General features: G+C 41.1%; 1 protein-coding gene across 1 annotated transcript; it reads right to left on the reverse strand.

Moving 5' to 3' along the window:
- Window positions 1–533: 533 nt before the first annotated feature.
- On the reverse strand, window positions 534–22558 carry Mblac2 (metallo-beta-lactamase domain containing 2). Its single transcript, XM_052160132.1, has 2 exons — window positions 21978–22558; window positions 534–3850 (listed from the first exon to the last, which is right to left on the reverse strand). The coding sequence occupies exons 1-2, from the start codon at window positions 22429–22431 to the stop codon at window positions 3465–3467; spliced, it is 840 nt and encodes a 279-aa protein (XP_052016092.1). The 5' UTR covers window positions 22432–22558; the 3' UTR covers window positions 534–3464.
- Window positions 22559–22664: the final 106 nt, after the last annotated feature.

Here is a 22664-nt window from a genome sequence, read left to right on the forward strand (position 1 = left end):
ATATTGAATTGTAAGTGCTCTTTATATGTGCTGGGCTTTTTCAGTCTTTCATGCTGTTAAAGAAGTAAACAGATTGTGAGTTATTTCTTCCTCATCATCCTTCCCCCCTCCTTCCTTCTCTCTCCATTTTCTATGACATACAATCTTAAGCCAATGGAGACTTAAGTTTTGTTGTAATTGATCCTTTTTAATGTAACGTGGCCCCTCCTGTTTCTACTGCATACATGTAAGCTCTGGTTTACACATCTATTATTTCAATCAACTTCAGACTTGTTTTTATGATGACATAAACCTTTATCTCCCATGGGAGAAACTGCACTGCTCCTGAATCTGCTGACTTTGGATCCTCATTTATGAAGTCTAACAGCCCTGCAGGTGCTCTGCTGCTTCTGGGCTCTGTATAGCTTTCCCCCAGACTCTATATCTTACTGTTAGGAACTTTTCCAAGTTTCATTTAGTAAAACAAAATGTTTTATGTAGTATATACTAAGATATTAAAAGGAAATCCGTTAATATTATATAAAAAGCACCACTTGAACACTGAAATACATGGCCACTTTAATAGTTACCACACCAATGTTTACATACACGTATTTGGAAATTATACGACAATTTGTGCATGTCACATTCACATTATTACCCATATTAGAACAAATACACATAACCAGATATTCAGTTATATCAGTATAACACATAAGGTTTCTGTTTGCTTCAAGCTTCTCAGTTAAAAGGAGACATTAATTAAATAAATAAAGTGAAAGTTCACGAGCTCATCATCAGCAATAAGAAATAAGAAAACATTTCAACATGTCTGAACATTTGACCAACCTTGAGTTACACTTACAATATTCTATTTCTAAAAAATCATAAATGTACAAGGGTCACTGTCAGGGTGAAAATACATATTCCTTTATTTTCTAAAAATGCTATTAGGATTTGATATTATTTGATTTATTTTTTACCATATATGGCATGTTAGAAAGTAAAAATATATGTGGGCAATTCTGCGTATTGTGCAGGTTTAAGAGAGGGCGTGGTTTGGAAGCAGACGACCTGTGTTCAGTTGCTAGCACTGTTCCTAGTCCGTGCTGTATAATGCTGGTCAACTACCTCTAGGATACAAAATTAAAATGTATCATGAATACTAAATGAATATGAACTTACTTCTGTTTTTTCATAGGGTAGCAATAGTGAAATATCTCAGTCTTACATTGCAATTAAAAAAAAACAATTGGTGAAATTGACAAAAATAAATTTATACTGAAAAATTGCACTTTTAATAAAGAAACATCTCATCAGGAATAAATTTTCCTAATAAAGCTTAATGCCTACTCTATCCTGATTTTAAAATAAATACTTAAATATGATAAAGTAGTCAATGATTAAGGACTTTTGGCTTTATTTTGTGCTACTGATATAAAAATAATGGCTATATTTAAGGCTTCTTAAGTGATTGTAGTTGCCCTGAACCAATCTCTATTCTCGGTTCTGTGACACCAGTTCAAACAGACCCACAGTCTTCAAGGACCACCTCATCCAGAGCCAGCCGTGACCTCCTTTCTGAGTGAAAGCAAACGTTTATGTGGTGGCTTGTGACTGCTCAGTTCCTCTGACTTTAAGAATGAGCTACATACACAATCACAAACCTGTCTTTTTCATGCTGAGCATATGATGCTTGGAAGAAATGGGATTCCAGGAAGTTAAATTTATATGGTCACAAGGTACAGGCTAGTCCATCTAGCAATTCCCAAAAACGTAGGCTTACATCTATCTCTCCAGCCTCCCTCCAGATCTGACTGAGAAATCCCCTCTCCCAGGCAATCTGACCTTACACAACTTTACACCCTTCCTTGTATCCTTTACATGAAAGCAGTACGTTTATTTATGTCAACTTGCATACGTTATTTTGGGGGCTTTGTGGCCTTAACTTCTAGCTATAATGAGTTCTTTCACTTCCAAACATCCTGCATTGTAAAGCACGGTACTGTGTACATATGTAAATGTGGCCTGCCTGTGTCTATGTGCGCGCACACACATGCATGCCTGCATGTATGCCTACTGAATGAATAAAAACTTAAAGAACCTAGGTGTTTGCTGAGAAAAAAGTTACATAATTTGACAGAAACAAGAACTGCTGGTAGTGATCTGATTTCCAAAAGTAGATCTGTTTGGTCTACAATGTCAATAATAAAACATCAATAATTTAAAAAGTAGTGGGAAACTGTTTTAAAAACTTTTATGAAATATTCCAAATATTCCAAAAAGGCTTTTTGATAAATTATTATTATTAAAAGCACCAAACCTAAACATTTTACCTAGTATCACTGAACAGTGGCTTAATACTTTTCTATAACATATGAACATAGACTTGTTTTTGTTTAAGACAAAGAATACTGAACAGGAACAGGTGTTGTGAATCAGGATAAGAAGGCCATTTGCTCTAGTTAATAGATAATACATATATTGCAATAAATTTAAATATTCTTCTGTGGTACATATACATGTTATATTAATTAAAAGAATTGTTGACATCAAGATGTCAGAGATATCAGGAGTTGTTTTGATACTGTAAAACATGACACAATACTGAAATTGCTATTTAACCAGAAAAAATTTTGCTTATAGTATCTATTAATACTAAAATAGGATATAATAAAAAATTATTCTCAATGTGTTTATTTTCAAATTTGCCTGACAGTGTCCTTTTAAGAAATATGACAATTTATAGTTAGATAACATACATTTGAATTCACTTTCATGACTGAAAATATTACTTACACAATAACAAACAACAAACAGTAGCTTTTTACCGAAGTGCTCTCCAATTTACATTTAAAGCTTTGCAGTAAGACAAAAAAATCCATTGTTCTGTTCACACGTTAAATTATATAGCATGTTATATGCCTTATACAAACAATCAAAAAGTAAATAAAAAAGGAGGCATAAAATCCAGGATCACAAATATGGGCTTTTTTAGCTGTCATTCTAAATGCTAGTTTACGTTGAGTTCAACTTTATTTTGAACCCAAGAAACTTTATCTTTAAATAAAATAGGGAGATTTTAAATAAAATCAAGTGTAAGCACAGAACCCCACAGGGCCCTCCCTCCCCTGGAGTCTGGGGAAGTCAACTGTGGGATGGGGGTGGCTCTCTGCTGTGAGTGCTTCCTTGATGCCTAGAGCAGCCCGCACTGCCACGGCACACACTGAAATGACAGCGTTGGCCAATTACAAGCTTACTTAAGTGGCTTCTTCCTTGGACAAAAGAAAAAGATACTAAGCTAAGATTCTGCTTTTCCCCCTTTCTTTCTTTTCTTTTGGCTTCCTCCTAAATCTTCTTTTTCTCTAACATACAATGGTGATCTTAAAGCACTTTTTGAAACACTTACTAATAACTGTTTCCAAAAACATGGGGGAATTGGGTTAATTTACACAGTTAATACCAACAAATGACCAGTGTAGGTACTAGGGTGAGGTCCTAGGATTTGTTACACGGAGAGCTAAACTTGCAAGAGATCTCATGGCAAAAGTAGACACTTTGTGGCATATCCCAGCTTTTGAAATATAGTTAGAAGCTAAACGAAACAGCCTTTCAGCACCAAACGTATTGAAGTGCCCAGGCAGCACCTTCTCCACAAGGCCTCTGTCCACCAACTCTATGAGGCGTTCACAAGTCCCAACGTAGTCATTGATCCTGCTGTATGGGAGCCAGTCAATCAGTGATCCATCATACACGACGTCACCGCTGAAGAGGACCTTGCGGTCTTTATCATGTAAGCAAATACTGCCTCTGGAGTGACCTGGCATGTGCATAACCGTGAGCTGTCTGTCGCCAAGGTTGATCACATCCCCTAAAATAGAAACAGAGATTACTGATAAATACAAGACAGTGTACTTGACATTAATCATTGAAAAAAGCAGAGGACCATTAGATGGGTTTCAAGGAAACTGAGGACAGCATTAGCTTTACTTTCATGTTAGGTTTCTCCATGTATGTGTGGATACGTGTGCTATGTGCTGTGTGTGTCTGTGTGTGTTGTATGTGTGCTCTGCTCCGTGTGTATATGTATGTGTATGTGTGTGTATATGTGTGTGTATGTGTGTATGTATGTGTGTGTGTGTGTGTGTGTGTGTGTGTGTTTGAGGCAGGGGACTGCCATAATTCAAGGTTAGCTTGGGCAACAGTGATTTTCAAGTTACCCTGAGCTACAAAGTGAGAGCCTATCTCAAAAAAGACCAAAATAGATCAATAAATAATAAAAACAAGAGAAAATTAACCAGAGTACAGATGACCAAAACAACACTTATTGATCAAGTTAATAACATTTACTTGATTATATATCATTTGCCAATAATGCTAAGACATAAAACAAGTTCCAATAAATTTAAAGAAATAAAATGCAAAATATACCCTCTCACCACGATGCAATTAAGGTATTATTAGAAATAACTAGAAATAAGAGGCAGATAATTTGGGAGTGAGTGGGTAGGGAGCTCCCTCATATAAGCAGGGTGGAGAGAGATGGGATGGAGGCTTGTAGAGGGAAGACGGGAAATGAGATAACATTTGAAATGTAAATAAATAAAATAAAAAGAAATAAATAACTCCTTAAAAAATAAATGTTCAAATTTTAAAAAAGAAGCAGATAATTTATATTGCATCTTAAATAACAAAAATAGTAAACAATGAAAGAGACAGCAAGTATGAACATGTGAAATATCCCCAGGTGTCACCCCTACACTTCTCCCCAGCTTATGAAAGCAAAAGGAATTAGAAAGTATCCTGGGTTGAAATAATTTGAATGAAATCAAAACATATCAAAATCTGGTGAAACTGGTAACGCAGTATTTAAGATTACTTTAAATGCTTGTTTTATAAAGCATTGCGTACTGAGATCAATTCCAAAGATTCTGTCTTAAGAAGGTAAGAGCAAACTAACACAACTAGCACAACTATGTATTAGGAAAGACACAACAGCTGGCTGGAGCGTTGACTCGGTCACAATGCCTGCCACGGAGCAGGAAAACCGGAGGGTGGACCCTCAGCGCTCATGTGAGCCGCCCGGGTATGGCTGCATGCACTGCTAACAGGGCACAGGCTGAGTCGAGACAGGAAAACTCCCAGGTTTCTATCTGGCCAGACTAGCCAACTGGTGAGCATCAGGTTCGGCAAAAGGACCTGTCTCAAAAGATAAGGTGGAGAGCACTTGAAGACACTCAATGTTCAATCTAGCCTTCATCTGTATATGTATGCATATACATTTAACACGCATACACCTAAAAAGGTTTAAAAGAATGATAACAGAAATGGGGCCAGAGAAATGGTTGCGCTGCTAAGAGAGCTTGCTGCTCTTGCAGAGGACTGGGTTAGTTTTCCAGCACTAACATAGCAGCTGTGACTTAGTTCAAGGGAGTACACACTCTCCCTGGCCTCCTCGGCACCAGGTATGTAGTATACATGCCGACAAACATTCACACACATAGAATACAAATAAATAAATCATCTTTAAAAAGAGCATAGGAAAAATAGAACAGAGAACAAATGACATTAGAGAAAAATCAGCAAAGCCAAATTGGTTTTTGACTAACGCAACAAATTTAATATACCCTCAGATAAGCAAATCAAAACAAAAATTGAAGAAAAGGCGAATTCCCAGGGTGGAGAATGAGAGGAGGGAAGACGGCACTGTGTGCTGCAGCCCAGGAACGCACTCCTCCGGGAGACGCGGAGAAAGCTCAGACCCCGGCCCCCTGACCCTCGCACCGGGATGGCTCCAGTGAGGAAAGCCTCACCAATCTGCTTCTCCTACACATTATTTTCTGTTGTGTTGGTATTGTTAGCTTACTATTTGGGCTTTTAAGATCTTGCTGTCTCATGGGATATGATTAAGATAATGAACCTAGGAATCCGTTAGATAAAAGAAGGAACTGAGATTATAGACAAAAGGCAATAAATAAATAAATAAAAATAAAAAAATCTAGCCAGTAATTTATAGCCTAGCCTCCCCGAATCTAAATACAGTGACATCCGAGCACAGTGCACATTTAGAGTCTTATAAAGAACAAGGAACAATATTAGGGGTAAGAGAAAGATGCCAACTGACATACAAAAGCAAACACATATGAAAACAAGAGAACTAAATGTCATGAGAGCTTGAATGATGTATTTCAAGCCCTGAGGTTAAATAATGTCTAACAAAGATATATAGCAAGGTTATCTTTTAACATCAGCAGACAAGGGTATTCTGAGACCTGAAAAAGTTAAAGAAATCCATCACCCGCCAAGCCAGCATGGCAGAACAGAGATGAATTCAAATCAGACGGAAGAAATGCAGTACTAATCATAACACAGGAGAGGATACATTTATGAGAAAGATGGATGAATGAAAGCAAAACAGAGCTGGGCAGTGGTGGTGCACGCCTTTAATCCCAGCACTTGGGAGGCTGAGGCAGGTGGATTTCTGAGTTTGAGGTCAGCATGGTCTAAAGAGTGAGCCCAGGACAGCCAGGGCTACACAGAGAAACCCTGTCTCAAAAAACCAAAAACCAAAAACCAAAAACCAAAACCAGAAAGAAAGAAAGAAAGAAAGAAAGAAAGAAAGAAAGAAAGAAAGAAAGAAAGAAAGAAAGAAAGAAAGAAAGCTAAACAGACCATGACAAATCATATCCAAATTAGTCAATCCCCAAACCCTTAATTGATACAGGGGAGAAAGAAAATAACAAAGAACAATACAACCAAACAGGAAAACAACCAATGAAATGACAGAAATTACCAAACTCTACACAATCACTCTAAATGTAAATGGTATTACCTCTACAATTTAAAGGTCTGTACTAGCTGATTGGGTTAGAAAAATAAGATTGAACTATATGTTGTCTAAAAGAAACACACCTCACTGGCAAAGAAACAGACAGAAGTGAAAGGGTGAGAATCGTCGCACCCTCAAGTGGAAGTGCCAAAGAAGCTGGCTCACCTACTCTAGTGGTTGATAAGGCAGACCTCAACCCAAAATTAACCAGAAGTGATAAAGCAGATCATTATATATCAAAAAAGATAACAATTAACCAAAAAGACAATTATTTGTATGCATCAAATATTGGGGCTCTCAATTTATCCAACAAACGTTAACGCACATAAAAGGAGAAGTAGATCCTGATAAAATAAAGAGTAGACAGCTTTGGCCAGGCAGTTTTGGCTCACACCTCCAATCCTAGCACTTGAGAGGCAGAGGCAGGCGGATTTCTGAGTTTAAGGCCAGCCAGGACTACATAGTGAGTTCCAGGATAGCCAGGGCAACACAGAGAAACCCTGTCTCGAAAAACCAAAAACAAACAAAACAAAACAAAACCAAAGAGTAGACAGCTTTATTTGTAAATAACACGTATCTTTAGAGAGCTCATCCATACTAAAAGCCAATGAAGAAATGTCAGAGTCAATCTACACTATATGCCAAATGACTGATATAGAATATTAATCTTTTCTGCACACATTCTTTTTTTTTTTAAAGAAACCCCATAATTGTATTTGTTTGTTTAATGCATTTGAGTCCACCACCATTGTTTTCTTCAGACACACCGGAAAAAGGCATCAGACCCCATTACAGATGGTAGTGAGCCACCGTGTGGTTGCTGGGAATTGAACTCAGGACTTCTGAAAGGGCAGTCCATGCTCTTAGCCAGTGAGCCATCTCTCCAGCCCTTCTTCATACATTCTCATGAGCAAGCCATGAAACCCTCTCTGACATAAATCACATGTTAGGCCATAATGCAAGTGTCTACAAATGAAGAAAATGACAGCTTATCAAATCATAATTGAACAAAACTAAAAACCAATAGCAAAAGAAATGACAGAAACTATGGAATCAAATGGGGGACTGGACAATGTGCTTTTGAATGATCAATGGGTCACAGGCAACATCAGAGAAATTGGAGCTGGAAAAATAGCTCATCATTTAAGAACAGTAGCTGCTCGTCCAGGAGACCTATGTTCTATGCCAGCTCCTACTTGGAGGCCCACAAGCTTCTGTACCTTGAGTTCCAACTGAGATCCGGTGCCTTTTGCTGGCTCTTTCTGGGTGTACAGACGCACATGGAGATAAAACTCCCATATGCACAAAGTAAAAAAATAAAGTTGAAAATCCCAAAAGCAAATGAAAATGACAGCCCAAGAGCGAAGGATGTTCTCAGAGGAAAGACTAAGTAAAGCGCTCGAGATTGCACTGAAAATCTAGAGCACTCCCAAGCATTTAGTGATGCACAACAAGGTGTGAAAGCAGGAATAAGTCAAGCCCAAGGGCAGAAATGCAAAAACCACAGAAAAGATGGGGGAAGAAATTTATCAAAACAGAAATCAAAGACTAGAAAAAATGCATTAATGGCCCTTTGAAAAACAAATTAAACAAAATCAACTAACCCTTAAGACAGGACCTAAATCCATAAAATTACAGAGGAAAGGGGGGACATTACAATAAAATTCCCATGATAATCAGCAAACACTTTGAAAACATATTTCAAAAACAAAAAAAACCACAAATAACCCACCAAAATTGAATCAAGAAAATAGAAATAACTCCAGCAGGCCTGTAACCAGCAATGGAGTGAGGCTGGAATAGACTCTCAATACAAACCTTGGGGCTGGACAGACTCACCGCTCACATCTAACAGGCCTTTAAAGAAAAGGTAAAGCTGGGCTGGAGAGATGGCTCAGCAGGTTAAGAGTACCAACTGCTCTTCTAAAGGTCCTGAGTTCAAATCCTAGCACTACATGGTGGCTCACAACAGTCCATAATGAGATCTGATGCCCTCTTCTGGTGTGTCTGAAGACAACTACAGTGTACTTACTTTAAAAAAAAAAAAAGTTAAAATCAACTCCTTGAAGTATTCCCTAAGGTAGAAATGGAAAGAACACTTTCAAATGCATTCAATGAACCAGTACTGAAATCAGACAAAGACACAATATTAAAACCATAGACTAGTTTTCCTGAGGAATGCACATGCAAAAGTCCTAAGTAAAATACCTGCAAATCAAATTCAACAACAAATAAAAATCATGATAAGAATTATGATGAAACTGGTTTCACTTCAAGGGTCCAGGACAATTTAACCAATATATACACATCAAGGCTAGAGAGATGCTCAGGGGTTAAACATTCATATTGTTCAACCCAAGTTCAGACCCCAGCACTGCACTCCTGGGGCAGCTCTCACCCTCCCGCTCCAGTGGGATCCAGATCCTCTGTCCTCTGTGAGCACCAATGTGTGCATATCCTCCCTGATACACACCCACAACCAAAGCAATGTGAAGGTAAAGGGCTGGAGGCATGGCTCTGCCAGCAACACCACGTACTGCTCTTGCAGAGGACTCGAGGGCCATTCCCAGGACCCACATGACAGATTATAGGATCATATATTTTCATGCTTTATCACTACTGAGTAGGCTAGGTCGACCATGACAGGCTCAAACTGGCAGTTTAGGAGACCAGGCCTAAGAACTGGGCAGACCAAGGTAAGCCCAAGCAAGTCAGTTACTAGCAAAAACCCAGGCTTCAGGCAGCCAGTCAGAAAAGCCCCACCATCAAATGCTGCCCCATCCCCTGGCCTGAGGCAAGGACAATGTGTCAGCAGCAGTTTCCTGCCAGCCCTCATGCCCTGGTAAAGGAATGTCCCTATAGACAGAGCCAAGATTAAGATAGAGGTCACCTACCCTTCCCAGGAATTCCCCTAGTGTACTTTAAGTCTGGCCTGTGAACTCATTTCCAGGTAATGATGAACTTCTGCAGAATAAAACTCCTTGCATTGACATACTATTTGAGTCTGGGGTATCATTGGTGAATCATGGCCTTACACTGCTTTGTAGGACTGCTTGGAAAAGATTAGAAAGCCTCTTTGGGGGAGATTCATCACTGGCAGTGGGCTTTGATGTTTCCAAAGCTCATATCAAGTGGTCTCTCTCTCTCTCTCTCGCTCTCTCTCTCTCTTCATGTGTATCTATTGTGCTGTCGTGTATGTCTGTCTGTCACTCCTTCCGGGTGTGCCCCCCCCAACTCCCCCACCCTCCTCCACACACCTCTTGTGCTTCTGCCTGCTGATCAGGATGTAGGGCTCTCAGTTACTGCTCAAGCGAGATGCCTGGCTGCTTCCTGCTGTGTCAGTCATGGACTAATCCTCTAAAACTGTAAGTAAGTCCCCAGTTGAAAGCTTTCTTTTAGAAGAGTTGCCTCGTGGCCATGATGTCTCTTGGCAAGAGAACAATGACTAAGACAAAAGGTGGCGCCAGGAGTGGGTTATTACCATGGCAGGGTAGGCCTGACCAGGCTGCTTGCTTGCAGTGCGGACTTTGGATTAGAAGAGCAGTTGAATGCATTGATAGGGCTTTAGTAGTGTGAGCATGAAGAGACAGTAGTGCTGAGGGCAAAGAGGACCAGGCCAGCCCAGCTCAAGGGGATTCAAGGAGGAACAACGCTATAGCAAGTGCCTTAGACCATTCTAGGGTTATTATGGTGAAGAATTTGGCTACTTTCCCCCCTCGTCTTAAGAATCTATGTGAGGCTAATTAGAAGAGTTTGGGGGCCTAATTTCATTGGAAGTGGAGGTTTTAAGACAGTGGAGCACTGACTGCATCTCGTGGTTATCAGTAATGACTCTTATGCAGTTCTACAAGAAAAAGGTTAGGTGGGGCAAAAGAATTACAAAAGTGTAGCTTGAGAGGAAAAAAAAAAATCAAAACAGGATATGTAATGTTGAAGCCAGTATGGTGCTCAAGCACATGAGAAACTTGCAGACCTGATGCTGAATGCAACAGAAAAGCCCACACAGCGAATCTTAACAATCTTTGAAGGGAGAAGGCCCAAGGGATTCCCTAGGCCTAAATAACAACGTAAAATCTACACAGTATAATTCAAGGAGGGGCCAGGTTCCAGCCTCAGCAAGCAGAACTTGGCAACTTCCGCCACATGGTTCCGGCTTTAGAGTCAATAGTTAACTGGAAAGGGGTTATGGAGTCTTCCTCCATTGTTATGGAAGGCTACTGAGGCCAGGTATGAGGCAGGAGATTTAAGGCTACTGAGGCCAGGTATGAGGCAGGGGATTAAAGGCTACTGAGGCCAGGTATGTGGCAGGGGATTTTCTTCATAGAGCCAAGAGAGGCTATTTCATGAAACTGTGGAGGTGAAGTCTGGTTTGCTTGGAGCCCCCAAACATGGTGGAGATGCCAGACATGTGGGGTGGTTGCCAAGAAGAGGTGCAGACAGGATATGAAACCAGGTCAAGAGAGAGGAGCATGATGCAGTCAACAGAGATGGGAGGAGTGGGAGGTGTGAAGTGTCATCTACACCGCTAACTATAGGCCACAGAGCTATAGGAGTTGGAGCCTGCCCTGCTGGGCTTCAGTCTTGCTGTGGTTCAGCACTTCCTCACTGTGCCTCTTTCCTCTCTTTTGAAATGGTAATGTATATTTCATGCCATTGTATGTTGGAAGTATGTGCTTTACTATCTGATACTGATTTCACAGGGTTTCACAATTAATAGACTGCACTAGACACACTTTGGACTTCAGAAATTTAAACATTGTTTGTCGAGAAAGATTATGTGAATATTGAGTTTGAACTGAATGCATCTTGCACTGTGATATGGCTACAAGCCTATGGGAGCCAGCGAGTGGAATGTGTCTGAAAGAGAATGCCCCCCGCCCCCAGGCTCAGCTATCTGAATGTTTAGTTAGTAGAATTGTTTGGAAGGGATTAGGAGGTGTGGCCTTGTTGGAGAAGGTGTGCTTATGCTGGAGGAGGCATGTCACTGGGACTGGGCTTTGGGATTTCAAAAGTCCACACCAGGTGTCTTAGTCAGTGTTTCTATTCCTGCACAAACATCATGACCAAGAAGCAAGTCGGGGAGGAAAGGGTTTATTGAGCTTACACTTCCACATTGCAGTTCATCACTAAAGGAAGTCAGGACTGGAACTCAAGCAGGTCAGGAAGCAGGAACTGATGCAGAGTCCATGGAGGGATGTGTTTCTTACTGGCTTGCTTCCCCTGGCTTGCTCAGCCTGCTCTCTTATAGAACCCAAGAGCACCAGCCCAAAAGTAGTACCACCCACAAGGGCTCCCCCAACTTGATTACTAATTGAGAAAATGCCCCACAGCTGGATCTCATGGAGGCACTTCCCCAACTGAAGCTCCTTTCTCTGTGATAACTCCAGTTTGAGTCAAGTTGATACACAAAACTAGCCAGTACACCAGGCCTAGTCTCTTTCTGCCTGTCACATGTAGATCAGGATGTAAAGCCCTCAGCTACTGCTCCAGGGTCATGCCTGTCTGCTTCCTGTCAGGAAGATCATGGACTAACCCTCTAAAGCTTTGAGCAAGCCCCCAACTAAATGGTTTCTTTTTATGAGTTACCTTAGCCATGGTATCTCTTCATAGCACTAGAACAGTAACTAAGATATGGAGTTTTATTCTGTAGATCCTGCTGTCCTAGAACTCCCTGTGTATACCAGGCTGGCCTTAAACTCACAGAGATCTACCTTCTGCTTCTCAAGTGTGTAAAGACATACACACTACACTCAGCCATCAAAGAAATATTAAGCATGAGAAACACTTTCAACAAAGCAGCAGGTTATAAAATTGACGTGAAAACCGTCAGTATTTTAATATACCAATAACATACTCATGAAGAAAAATATATTGGGAAAAATTCATATGTAATAATTTAAACAGTAAAATATCTAGAAATAAACCAAAGCAAAGATGTGTGGACAGAGGGATATACTGTGGGACACACTGTGACACTCTACAGCTTAGGTTCAATTTTACCCATTTTCTGCACATTTATTACACTCATCTACTACAAACTGAACTGTTCTCTTTGAGTCTCCTGAACTCTGTGGACAGTGCTCTGTCGCTCACTTTTAAAGCCTCCCTGTGGCCTCCAGAATTCCTCTCATAGCTTTGCTTGTTTGGGGGCAATGCTGATGATAATCCCACGTCGACACTTCCAAGGTGATTTATGCTAAATGATAAGATAATTGATCTTGTGTCAGCAACTCTGGCCAGAAACTTGGCCAGGAACTTGTGTCTATCTATTAATGAAAACCAACTTTCCTATAACCCTCAAAACACTTGGTGCAATCTTCTTTCCATGCCGTCAAAGCCTAAAGCCTAAAGCACAAGAGTTTACAGCACTTTTCAAGCTCCAAAACTCTCAGGATTTATCGTTGACTGGGGTTTGGGAAAGCATGGTTAAGAATGCCAGTTTCTAATCAGTCTAGTTGAGAATTCTCTCCTTTCCTACTCGTAGGTGGCTTGGCTCTCATTCTCCTGAGAACTAGTAAGGAACATGCACTAAGCACTCTCATACTCTCCTTCCCCATTCTCCATGCTGAGTCCCTGAGCTCGACTGTAGGACAGAGGACCAAGTGCTCCTCAGTTAAGAAAACCTCTTATTTTCACTCCCGTGAGACCAAAGTATCTGAATGGGGACGCATTCCTTGTTTAGATGCTTACACTTATGCCATGTGTGTTAGTGCCCCCTCAGCCCCACTGAGGTCCCCATACTGAACTGCTCTTGAGACACAACTGTTCACTTGGTCACATCTTATTTCCACTATCCAAGATCATTCCCCTGACCGATATAGTCTTAAACTTCAAGTCATGGTCTCTTCATGGGAATGTTAGTTTCATGTAGGAGGCATTAGGTCCAGGAATGTTAAACGCACAGTTGTCTCTTCAAAGAGAGAGATGCATAACCTGTTTTCTGCCCAGAAAGCTGGGAACAGATGTGGTTAATAGCCCGGTGACCTTTGTGTTATCTGTATGGCCAGGCCACACTGGCTCCCCCAGACCATTATCTTGAAGTTGTCTATCATCCCATTGCACTTTCCTCCCCTAAACCCTTATCATGAACTTGTTTGTCTTAGAGCATGTTTCTGCAGTTAATCTATAGAGCCCAAATTTATATAAAATATCGCTTATACTTTATAAGATTTTCAGTGTATTCATGTCTTAAGCGTTGTTGTGCACTCAAGACTGAGTTAATTATCACCAGGACATTTTTTTCCAAATTCTGTCGCACTTAAATATGCCTAAAATATACTACTTGAGGCAGACTCCTAAAATTTGAACCACCAGCTACCAAGTTGTGTTAAAACAGTAGTTCTCAGCCTTTATAACACTGAAATCATTTGATACAGTTCCTATTGTTGTGGTGACCCTCAAACATAAAATTATTTTTTGTTGTTCATAATCATAATTTTGCTGTTGTGAACCATAAATGCCTGTGTTTTCCATGGTCATAAGTGACCCTGTGAAAGGACTGTCAGAGCTCCAAAGGAAGGTCACAAACCACAGGCTGAGAAGCACTATATTAGGTAGCCCTGCCTCAGTTCTCCCGGACAGACATGCAGCTGGCTTTGCTGGTCACCAGGATGCCTACAATTCCAGCCGGGTTCAGGAGGGAAACAGACTGCATGTCCGTTCACCTCTCCCTGGTACTTGCAGGCTTCGTTTTTAATTTTCATTAATGATATGTCTATCTGAAACCGCTCCTTTCCTCTGTCATAATTTATCATGGCAACATTAGGCAAACTGTTTAGATAGTGAGGACAAAGGGAAAATCACTTGAAATTAATTTAGCAGAATACTGTGAAAAATAGACAAAGTGATATGTTCTAGTTCAAAAGGCCTGGACTATACCTCTGGCCAGGTCTGTTGCTTTCATCTTACAGAGAGATACTGTTTCACTACCGTGCATGAACTGTTTTCCATCAAGACTAATACACTTGATGCGGCTGCAATCCTCTGTGACCTTCAACTAGAGGCAGCTTTTAGGTTAGAGATAACAGTGCAGATTTATGCTTTTCCTTGACAGCAAATCATCTATTCACATAATGAAATGTAGTGACTTTGCTGTTCTATTACAGCTGCATGTGAGTGTGTGTGTGCAAATTGTAAATGAATGTTTAATACATATATCTATATATGTATACATATCTATATATCTATCTCTATCTCTATCTCTATATCTTACATCTCCTTCCAGACATCTGGACTGTATTAATATTCATTTAGCAGCCCACATCATTCAGAAGACAGGAAATTAATCTTCCTGAGATGAGAGATCAGATGGTGCTGGAGAGCTTGAGGCACCCATCTCTTAATGAGAAGCAACTTAACACAACATGGTCCTGTCGCTCTCAAAACAAGGCTCAAAGCACCACAAACAAATAATTTACAATACTTTTCCAGCTCCAAAAATGTCAGGATTTACCATTGTTGAGGCCTGCTCCTTTTAGCATAACTGAAGGCATTTTGTATTTTGTCTCCATTTTGCTCAGAAGGTGAAATTAAGTTCAGGTTCTCAGACTCCACTTCCCAGAAGTTATTATTCATAGCTTATACTGAAAAATGTTTCTAATAAGCCAAACAGTTATGGTTGAATCACTTGTGCTATGTTCTGTTCTCTCAATGTACTGATATTCCCTGTGTACTACCTGTCCACCACCCCTCTTACCTCACTCAGGACCAATCAGCTTAAAGGTCAGCTGATAATACTGTCTAGTAAGCCAAAATGTTGTATCACTTCATTGCTTGCTGTTAAACTTTGTAACCTGTTTTTTTCCTATAAAAAGCCTGCTCTGAGAAATGTTTGATGTCATAGTTTCAGACCCAATTCTGAACGATGCTCCTGGTCTGACAAGTATTTCAGTGTGTTTTCAATAAACTACCCTTAAGTAACTGAGATCAGTTTTCATATGGTTTATGTGGTGATTCCTGAACCCCGACACCACCAACTCAGATTTGGGAAAGCAGGATTATAATAGTGGTTTCTAACCAGTTTAAGTGATCACAGCCATGACACTCAGCTACTCTACTCTCCTATACAGAAATAATGCCTACATTCCTAAAAATAAAATCACAAATGTGTGTGTGTGTGTGTGTGTATGCGTGTGTATGCACTCACATACACAGGTATGCTCATGTGTCAAGTTCTTTGTGTGGTTATCAACTTGCTGGAGTCAGTTCTCTCCTTCCCCCATGTAGGATTCAGGGCTCACACTCCGGTTGTCAAGCTGGAGGAAAATGCTTTACCTACGAAGCCATCTCATGGCTTTCCCACTGCTCTTTGACTTTTGACTTCATAGTGCTGGCAATAATAAAGAGTAAACAAATAAAATATTTTTATTTCCAACAGTTTAATATATTTAAATATTAGTGTAAATTATTTTTTGTTTTTCAGACATGTTTTCTCTGAGTTAAACAAGGGTATTATAATTTTTTGGTGGCCTTGAACAGCTGCCACAGCCTCCTAAGAGCTGAGATTATAGGCTCATGCCAGGTAGCTTGCAAATTATTTTCTTTTTTCTTTTTCTTTCTGGAACTCACTTTGTAGAACAGACTAGCTTCCAACTCACAGTGGTCTGCCTGCCTGTCTCTCAAGTGCTGGGATTAAAGGTGTGTGCCACCATACACAGCTAATGTAAATTTTAGGTTTCTCCCTAAAACCATCAAATTTAAGAAGAAACATAGTAATAAAAATTACATCTAATGTAAATGTATAATTTCCATTTTGTTTTTGTTTTGTGTTTTTGCTTGTTTGTTTTGTTTTTGAGACAGGGTCTCACTATGTAGTTCTGGCTGTCCTGGAATGCCCTCTCTAGATCAAGCTGGCCTTGAACTCACAGAAATCCACCTGCCTCTACCACCCAAGTGCTGCAATTAAAGGTGTGTGCCACTATACCCAGCTTATAATTTTCAAAGCAGACTCCTCTCTAGAGCAGTTTTTAAAAGGAAATCTTTAGACTTAAAAACATTAATGAAGAGACATGTTAGTTGGTGGTAAGGAAATAGAATCTCATACTTTTAAATATACCTTCTTCTCAGCACCTCGTGACACCTTCTCCAAAACTGTCCATATAATAAGACACAAAGCAAGCCTTAACAGATACAAACAAGATGATTGAAATAACCCACTGCATTCCATCAGATCACCAGCGACTAAGGCTGAACATCATCAACAACAGAAGCAACAGAAAGCCCACATACTCATGGAAACTGAACAACTCTCTACTCAATGACAACTTGGTTAGGGAAGAAATAAAGAAAGAAATTAAAGACTTCCTGGAATTCAATGAAAATGATGACACAACATACTCAAAACTTATGGGACACAATGAAAGCGGTGCTAAGAGGAAAATTCACAGCACTGAGTGCCTTCATAAGGAAACTGGAGAGATCTCTCATACTAGCAACTTAACAGCACACCTGAGAGCTCTAGAAAAAATAGGCAAAGAAGCCCAATAGGAGCAGACAGCAGGGAACTGTCAAACTCAGGGTTGAAATCAATCAGTTAGAAACAAAGAGAACAATATAGTCATTAGAACCAGGAGCTGATTCTTTAAGAAAAATCACCAAGATAGACAAACCCTTAGCTAAACTAACTGAAAGGCACAGAGACAGTATCCATATTAACAAAATCAAAAATGAAAAGGAAGACATAACAATAGAAACTGAGTAAATTAAAAAATTCATTTAAGGTCTTACTTTAAAAGCCACAAAACTGGAAAACCTAAAATGGATGAATTTTAGGACAGATACCATATACCAAAGTTAAATCAAGATCAGTTAAACTATCTAAACAGTGCCATAACCCCTAAGGAAATAGAAACAGTCATTATTAAAAGTTTCCTAACCAAAAGAAGCCCAGGGCCGATGGGTTTCTACCAGACTTTCAAAGAAGAGCTAATACCAATATTCCTCAAACTATTTCACAAAATGGAAACAGAAGGAACACTACCTAATTCACTCTCTGAGGCTACAGTTACCTTGATACCCAAACCACACAATAATGCAACAAAGAAAGGGAACTTCAGACCAATTTCGCTTACGAACATCGGCGAAAAAATACTCAATAAAATTCTAGGAAACCAAATCCAAGAACACATCAAAAACATCATCCACCACAATCAAGTCAGCTTCATCCCAGGGATGCAGGAATGATTCAATATATAGAAATCCAACAGCCTAATCCACTATATAAACAAACTGAAAGAAAAAAAATCACATGATCATCTCATTAGATGTTGAAAAAGCCTTTGGCAAAATACAACACCTTGCTTCATGTTAAAAGTCTTGGAGCAATCAGGGATTCAAGAGACATCCCTAAGCATAATAAAAAGCAATATACAGTAAACCAACAGCCAATATCAAATTGAATGGAGAGATACTTAATCTCACTAAAATCAAGGGCAAGGCAAGGCTGCCCATTCTCCTCCTATCTATTCAATAATGTACTGGAAGTTGTAGCTAGAGAAATTAGACAACAAAAGGAGATAAAGGAGATACTAATCAGAAAAGAAGAATTCAAGGTATTACTATTCCTAGATGATATGACTGTATATATGTGATTCCCAAAATTCTACCAGAGAACTCCTACAGCTGATAAACAACTTGAGCAAAGTAGCTAGACATAAAATTAGCTCAAAGAAATCAGCAGCCTTCCAGCCTTCCTTTATATAAATGATAAATGGGCAGAAAAAGAAATTAGGGAAATAACACTCTTCACAATATCCACAAATAATATAAAATATTCCATGTTAACTCTAACCAAGCAAGTAAAAAGATCTATATGATATGAATTTAAGAATTTCAAGTCCCTGAAGAAAGAAATTGAAGAATATATGAGAATATGGAAAGATCTCCCATGTTCATGGATCAGTAGGGTTAATATAGTAAAAATGACCACCTTACCAAAAGCAATCTACAATGCTGGGCGATGGTGGCGCACGCCTGTAATCCCAGCACTCTGGGAGGCAGAGGCAGGTGGATTTCTGAGTTCGAGGCCAGCCTGGTCTACAGAGTGAGTTCCAGGACAGCCAGGGCTACACAGAGAAACCCTGTCTCGAAACCCTCCCCCCCACACACCAAAAAAAAAAAAAAAGCAATCTACAGATTCAATGCATTTCCCATCAAAATCCCAGCACATTTTTTACAGACCTTGAAATAGCAATTCTCAACTATATATGGATAAACAAAAAACCTAGGATAGTCAAAACAATCATGAACAATAAAAGAACCTTTGAAGAAATCACCCTTCCTGACCTCAAGCTCTACTACAGAGCAATAGTGATAAAAAACTGCATGGTATTTGTATAGAGACAGACAGATTGATCAATGGAATAGTATAGAAGACTCAGAAATAAACCCACACACCTATGGACACTTGATCTTCAAGAAAGAAACTAAAACCATATGATGTAAAAAAGAAAGCATCTTCAACAAATGGTGGTGTTCTAACAGGATGTCTGCATGTAGAAGAATATTTATGTCCCTGCACAAAACTCAAGTCCAAGTAGATCAAGGACCTTAACATAAAACTGAATACACTAAATCTAATAGAAGAGAAAGTGGAATGTAGCCTTAATTACATTGGTACAGGAGACAATTTCATCAACAGAATGGCTTAGGATCTAAGATCAAGAATTGATAAATGGGACCTCATGAAACTGAAAAGCTTCTGTAAGGCAAAGGACATAGTTAATAGGACAAATCGGCAACCTACAGATTGGGAAAAAAAATCTTCACTAACCCCATATTCAACAGAGGGCTTATATCCAAAATATATAAAGAACTCAAAAAGTTAAAGTCTAACCAAACAAATAACCCAATTAAAAAATGGAGTATACATCTAAACAGAGAATTCTCAACAGAAGAATCTCAAAAGTCTGAGAAGTACTTAAAGAAATGTTCAATGTTCTTAATCATCAGGGAAATGCATATCAAATCAACCCTGAGATTCCACCTTGTACCAATCAGAATGGCTACGCAACAGCACATGCTGGTGGGGATATGGAAAAAAAGGAACACTCCTCCATTGCTGGTGGGACTGCAAACTTGTACAAACGCTCTGGAAATCAATCTGGTGGTTTCTCAGAAAATTGGAAATAGTTCTATCTGAAGACCGAGCTATACCACTCCTGGGCATATACCCAAGAGATGCTCCAACATACCACAGGGCCATGTGCTCCACTGTTATGTTCATATTGGCTTTATTTGTAATAGCCAGAAACTTGAACCAACCTAGACACTCCTCAACTGAAGAATGGATACAGAAAATGTGGTTCATTTACACAGTGGAATAGTATTCAGCTGTTAAAAACAAGGACACCATGAATTTTACAGGTCAATGAATGGAACTTGAAAATATCCTGAGTGAGGTAACCCATACTCAAAAAGGACAGTCACGATATGTACTCAAGAAGTAAACAGAGGAATGGGTGGGTGGATGGGTAGGATCCAGTACAGGGATAGATAGGAGAGAGGCTCAGAGGGCCAGGAGAATGAATGGAAATCTCCAGCTGTGGGATGAGGGTGGAGGTTGGGGGGGAGGGCAAGAATCTCTAGGATGTCTCAGAGACCTAAAATAGAGGAGGCTCCCAGGAAATCAATGAGGGTGAACTTAGCCAAGATTCCTAACAGTGGGGACCTGAAACTAACAAGAGGCCACCTCTTGTAGCCAGACAGAACCCCCAGTGGCAGGATAAGGGCACTAACCCACCCACAAAACTTTGACCCCAGATTTGTCCTGTCTAAAAGAAATGCAGGGATGGAACGGAGACTGAAGAAAAAGCCAACCAATAACTGGCCCAGCTCAAACCCCATCCCACGAACAAGCATCAATCCTGACATTTTTAGTGATACTCTGCTATGCCTGCAGACAGGAGCCTAGCATAGCTGTCCTCTCAGAGTTATCTACCCAGCAGCTGACTGAAACAGATGCAGATACCCACAGCCAAACATTGGATGGTGGTTGAGGACTCTTATGGAGGAGCTGAGGGGAAGGACTGAAGGTCCTCAAGAGGAAGGGAACGCCACAGGAAGACCAGCAGAGTCAACTAACCTAGACCGGTAGGCGCACTCAGACACTGAAGCATTAGCGGAAGAACACACACAGACTGAAGAGGTCCCAGGCGCATATGTAGCCGGCCGCAGCTCAGTCTCCATGGCTGCCTTGTCTGGCCTCAGTGAGAGAGGATGCACCTAATCTGGCAGAGACTTGATTGATGTGCTGTGTTGGGGAGGTGGATACCCAGGGGAGCTGCCACACTCTCAGAGGAGAAGGGGAAAGGGGATGGGAGGAGAGACTCTGTGTGGGAGGGAGCAGGAGGGGGAGTAGTTTGGGGGATGAAAATAAATAAATAAATTCTCAGACAAAAATGTAAGTTGATACATCAAATACTGCCGCTGCTGCTAATCAGTTCAATTAGTGCAGTTCTAGCATGTGGAGAAGGGGATTGGGACCCTACTTTCTATTTTATCAATGTCTTAGGACGAAGAGAATGAAGTCTGCATTAACACACACACTTTCTTCACCGGAAACAACTCCCTTATTGATCTTTCCTAGGCCTTGCTTTTATTCAGACCAGATACTTGTCATAATTGTACGTTTATGTTCACTATCGAGCCCTTTTTCTTGTGAGGCAATTAGCAAACAAACCCATCTGAAAGGTAAGGATGGAAGAAATGGAACCAAAGCTTTCTAAGCCCACAGGTGGAACTTATAGGCACTCTGTAGTGAGCAGTGAGCACACAGATGAACTCAGCAGTTTTCAAAGCACAGAGCCTAACACTCTTCACAAGGTGCCATTTTTTAAAAGCCTACTCGTTACAAAAGCTGCAAATGTTCAACCGGTACTCGGAAAAAGAATGGAAAATCTCCAGTCACAAGTCTCTGCAGTGTTACTACTATAGAGACTTGTACTGACTGGGAATGGTGTGAGCTTTCAAACAGACAGCCATACAGTAGCAGTGCGCATCTCTTGCAGAGATGCCTGCCAGGGCCTAGGCTCTGCTCAAGCTGGCTTTCATGCAGCAAAGGGTGAGACAGAGTATTCCCGCACTGTACCCCAACAGTGCCACGGAGGTCTGCAACATGCCCTCCAAGGCCCTCCCTCCCCCTGTGACAGCGCGCGCCCGCGGGGCCCATTACCATCCTGCAGAATGAGGGTGGGTTGCACTGCCTGCACTCGGAACTGCCTGGCCCTCCAGCCAGGGCTGGGCGCCCGCACCACTTCGCTGTCAGAGAGCCAGGTCACGGTCTCAAAGTTGTCCCCGCGAGCCAGGGCCTCGGCCTCGGCGCGGTGTACAGCCACCTGGTCGAACTGATAGAGACCGCCCGAGTGATCGAAATGCACGTGGGTGGCCACGGCCAGCAGCGGTCGGCGTCCTGCATCATCTTTAGACCCGAAATCCTGCAAGAGGCCCGAGGAGTAGAGGTACTCCGGGAGGCTGCGCAGCCCCAGGCCAGTGTCGATTACCACGTCCTGCTCCGAGCCGCGCACCAGCCAGATGTTGGCCCGGTTGCCAGACTCGTAAAACCTTTCTTGAATCCAGAAGATGCCATCGCCCAGAGATTTGTGGGCATACCACTCGAGCGCGGACATGCTGCAGCGCAGGGGTCGGCCGGGCCAGGTGGGTGTGCCTCCCTGCTAGGGCTCGCTGCTGCTGCTGCTGCTGCTGCAGCTGCTGCTGTTGCAAAGCGTGATGGGCAGCTCTCAGCTCCGGAGGAGGTGCGAACGAGGGGCGGGGATGCGGAAGGGAGCGCGGATAGGATGCAGCAACACTGCCCAGATCGCCTGTTCCGCGCCCTCTCGTCTGAGCGCAGACTGCACCCTAG

This window comes from Apodemus sylvaticus, chromosome 16 (genome assembly GCF_947179515.1).
Source record: "Apodemus sylvaticus chromosome 16, mApoSyl1.1, whole genome shotgun sequence".
Lineage (NCBI taxonomy): Eukaryota > Metazoa > Chordata > Mammalia > Rodentia > Muridae > Apodemus > Apodemus sylvaticus.